This window comes from Camelina sativa, chromosome 6, assembly GCF_000633955.1.
Source record: "Camelina sativa cultivar DH55 chromosome 6, Cs, whole genome shotgun sequence".
Classification (NCBI taxonomy): domain Eukaryota; kingdom Viridiplantae; phylum Streptophyta; class Magnoliopsida; order Brassicales; family Brassicaceae; genus Camelina; species Camelina sativa.
Window position 1 is genome coordinate 16,923,226 of NC_025690.1, and position 4,432 is coordinate 16,927,657.

Consider the following 4,432-nt stretch of genomic DNA (forward strand, 5'->3'; position numbering starts at 1 on the left):
AAAAAAAAAAAAAAAAAAAAAGAAGAAGAAGGAGAAGAGGGGAAGAGAGAGACCAAACAAAACAAAAGGTTTTAAAATTTTCAGGCAGAGATTTTTGTACTTTGAAAGTCGTGTGAGAAGTCTTATTACCGTCTCTTTCTACTTTGTACTTTGGGAAAATATATTGGGAGCGTGTGCGTACGTTAAAAAAAAAAAAGGACTCTGATGGGAGGCGTACGATAAGGGGATTATGATTTGATCTTTCGTGATAACGGGTCTCTGAAGCGGTCCTCTCTCTTCTCCTCTTCTATCTCTCGACCAGAGCCGTCCTTTTGGACCATTGAACTTTTAGGTGTTCGTGCAAAAGTTTGAGCGAGCTTCTCTAGACGCCTGTCTCTTCTATTGCTCACTTTTGTGGACCCTTTCTGGAATTACTTCACTACCCCCCCCACTTCTTACATCAGTTGTCAATTTCTTGGTTCTGATATGGTTAACCAAGTTGTCTTCTTTTTTTCTTTTTTTAGTTTGATAATGGTGAAAAAAAATCAACTTAGAAACCCAAAAATAAAAAAAAGTTGACTCGAGGAAAATCTAAAAGACAAGAGACTTTTAATTTAGGCAGCTATAGACCTATAGTGTATATAATAAACATTGTCAACTTACGCCGAATGATCTTGTTTTCGAATTTCATCAATTATAAGCACGTTGTACGTAATTACGTATGACTTATCATTGATGAAATAGCTAGCTATAGCAATGGCGAATAAAGAAAGAAAAAAACTATAAAGCAACAAAAAAAAAAGTGGTAACGTTTAATTATGGTTACTATAAATAGAAATAAATATCGTAAGGTCCAATTAAGGTCTCTAATTCTTTTGTAATTCAATCCCATATGGTTTTGGATAATATGCAAGAGAGAGAGTGTGACATTTGTTTTAACAAAAAAAGAAAAGAGAGTGTGACATTTGACTAATCTGTTATTGAATGCTAAAGGATAACCCCAATTTCCAGAAAGAAAGAAAAATATATGCTATTGAGACATTGAATTTGAGGAGGGATGACGACGATTTGATATTAAATAAATTTGATATTATCAAACCATCTTGAAATTTTCATTTCCCGCTTGAGAAATTGGAATTTTATAGTTCATTGTATGTATATACAATTTTGTTTGACCAGACCATACGACCATACCCAGTTATAATAATAAATTATGAGGTCTGATGTCAAAAAAGGAACAATAATAATTCTTGAAATATTGAATTTGGTGGTCTCACTTCTTTAATGAAGTGAATCAAGAAAAGGAGGACACCACCGGCCCCAATGGCCACTAGAACGGAACGTTACATTATATTTGTATTTAATGTCTTTTTGTCGCCTCATCTTGTATTTATATTTATATTACCTACCTCTATATGTCTATCATTTCTGTATTACCTTCCTCACCAGTTTTAAATAAAACGACATATATATGCATGGTAGAAAGTTTCAATTCTGTACTAAACCTCTTGAGCAGCTAGTAGTTAATGTTTGGGTATCTTGAGTTCTTAACAATAAACCTCTTGAGCAGTAATATTATTGTGATTCAATGCCTTTAGTCCGAAATCATCCACTCATCTACACAAAATAGTAACATGCCGTTTAGAATATAGTTTCAACACCAATTAATGCCATCATGAGACTTTAAAATGATCAGGTTTCCTTGTCAAATTGTAATTAACTACTTGTTCACACTTCAGATGCTACATATATATATATATATATATATATATATATCTTCTCTTTATTCTGTTTGACTTATTGCGGTGTTCTTTCAACTTCAGTCATCAGTAGAATTGAAGCAAGACCATAAGTTATAACTGTATGAGTCTGTTTTCTTCAAGATCATGAACACAAAATAACTAATAAGTCTTAGATGACACGTGATAGTGTGCAACCCTACTGATAACTACCTTTCAGCGTATAGAAATATGCAGAATTTGATAAATTAGCATTTGCGATAATATTACCTTTGAAAATAGTGAGAACCTAACATCTTCGTCTTTCTCATGATCTTACTGCATCGACGAAAAAATCGTTGCTCCTACTCCCATAGTCCCACCCAAATTGAAACTAAAGTCAGCAACCCAACATGACCAAGCGTACAAGATTTATCTCATATGATTGTGTCTTCACTTACGGCCTGATTGGTTCAAACACAGACTTTGCTGTTGCGTTTGCGGGAGATTGCAGAAGTGGGTTGTTGCGGTTTCAAGCGTTATTAAGCGTTTTAAATTACTGATTTAGCATTTTAAAATGGATGCGTTTGCGGAAGTTTTATGACTGGTTGACCAGCATGTGTAATAGCTGTTAAAACATTATAAATGTAATATATAATTATATAAATGTTTTAAAATACCAAAAAAATTATTAAACTTGATTTATAATTATAATTCATTAAAAATACTAAAACAATTATTCAAAAAACAAAAAATTTCATATTGAAGCGAGAGTTGAGAAAAGTCATTGATGATTTATTTTAATATTCTCACAGATAATATTTATTTATATTTTTGAACTTATGTGCCATGTGCCATTAAATTTGTATCAAGTTTTCTGGGTTATTGTTAATTGAAATCTTATTTTCTTGTATAATTATTTATTTTCTAATCTCTTTAATTGTATAGGTCACTTTCTCCCATTCTTAATGGATAAAATGATTAGGTGGAAGATATTTGAAAACATATTTCATTATCATTGATTTGTTTTAAGTTAAAAAAAAAAAATCTAACCGCAATCGTCTGCAATCGCAAACGCTTACGGGTTACGGGAAACAGTGATTTCAAACGGTTAGGAGCGATTTAAAGCGATTTGTACCAATCGCTAGCAACCGCTATCACCTGCAACGAACACAATGATCAACCGCAAAAGTATATATATTGATTCGGGAAAGATTTGCTCCAACAACCCTTTGTTAACTATATAATAATAATACTATTTATATTTCATTTAAAATCGTTAACAAAAAAAAAAGGAGACGATAGTTTCTTCATTCTTGTTAGTGTGGTGTTGAAGACAAATGAACGAATAAGCTAAAAGAGATCAGCGTCGTTTCGTAAATAAAGGGGATTTTTTTTTTAATAAAAACTTTTCTTTAATTAATTGATGGGTTTCTTGTTGCCAACAAAAAACAAAATCCATTGGTGGAGTATGCGCTGCTTCTTGGGCCCTAAGGTTTATCTCAACCCCAAAAAACTTTGTCCCCTTTTTAACAAAAAAAAGTTTCCAAATAGATAAGGAGGATTAACTAGTTTTGAACTGGTTGGTTATATTGAAGAAAATTTAGACCAGACAAAATAAGCACTCGTTCTAATGAATCTTTAAGAGAATTTTAGTCTCGAAGTTTGATATACAATTCTAGTCCCAGCCCTTGTGGTTTGTTGCCACACCCTCAACTAGTTCTCTGTTTTGGTTTGTTCAAGAGCGATTTTCTAAGTCCATAGTCTATATTAGTAGCAGAAGCGAACAGGCGAGTGAGAATGAAGATACAAGATTTTGAAATTGTTATCACAAGGCGATAAACTACTATCTACATCTCTGACCTCTGATATTAACTGCTTCCAAACATTGCTATACGAAACTCCTGATTTACATGTTTATCTTTATTACATCATTTTTGTAAGCATTAACATAGACTTTTTATTGCAAACACCTAACTTAGGTAGTAGTAGTAGTAAAAACCTTACGCATGAGCTGATTTTGTAGCTTTCTTGAGTTTGGAGTTAATGGCCTTGTCTTGATAAAGCTTTGGATTACGAGTCGAAATCCAGAGAAAAGCTCCAATAGCAAAGTCTCGCTTGTGAGCCAAGTCACCGTAAGTAGACAAACCGTAATCTGCTAGAACCCTGTCGAGCTTCCACTCTGGCATGTCTTGGTAATCTTCTTTAGAGTATCTTGGGTAATGAAGAGGCATTCGAAACACACTCGCTTCACTGTTCTTCTTGCCATTTTCCAGATCCATATATACCGTATAATATTATTGTATTAAAAAAAAATCCTCTGTTTTTTTGTTGTCTTTTGCTTCTGATGTGGAAATAGAGGCATGGGTTATATATGTTCTTGATGAGACTTATTTATACAAAGATGTTGAAAGTGATGGTTCTAAATTTTAAATACACACCTAACGTGTGATTTTTTTGTCACATGGATTGGTTTGTGTACCTTTCTTCATGGCCTTTGTTAAACGCATGAACATGTGGATAATCACATAATTTGTGATTTTTAACTATTTGATTACTCGGATCACTCGCACGTACTGATGGAATGAACAAAAAAAAAAGTTAAACAGAATGTCAAAAACTTGGATTTTCAATTCTATAAATGATATCTTAAATATCTACAATATGTTTTCTCGCGTATTGTATACTATTATGTTCTTCACAAAAAGAGAACAGTATTGAAATTTGAAAAGAAA

The 4,432-nt window shown here is 32.7% G+C and overlaps 1 protein-coding gene across 1 annotated transcript; it reads right to left on the reverse strand.

Moving 5' to 3' along the window:
• On the reverse strand, positions 3,564 to 4,277 carry LOC104791844. Its single transcript, XM_010517833.2, has one exon. The coding sequence runs from the start codon at positions 3,977 to 3,979 to the stop codon at positions 3,701 to 3,703; it is 279 nt and encodes a 92-aa protein (XP_010516135.1). The 5' UTR covers positions 3,980 to 4,277; the 3' UTR covers positions 3,564 to 3,700.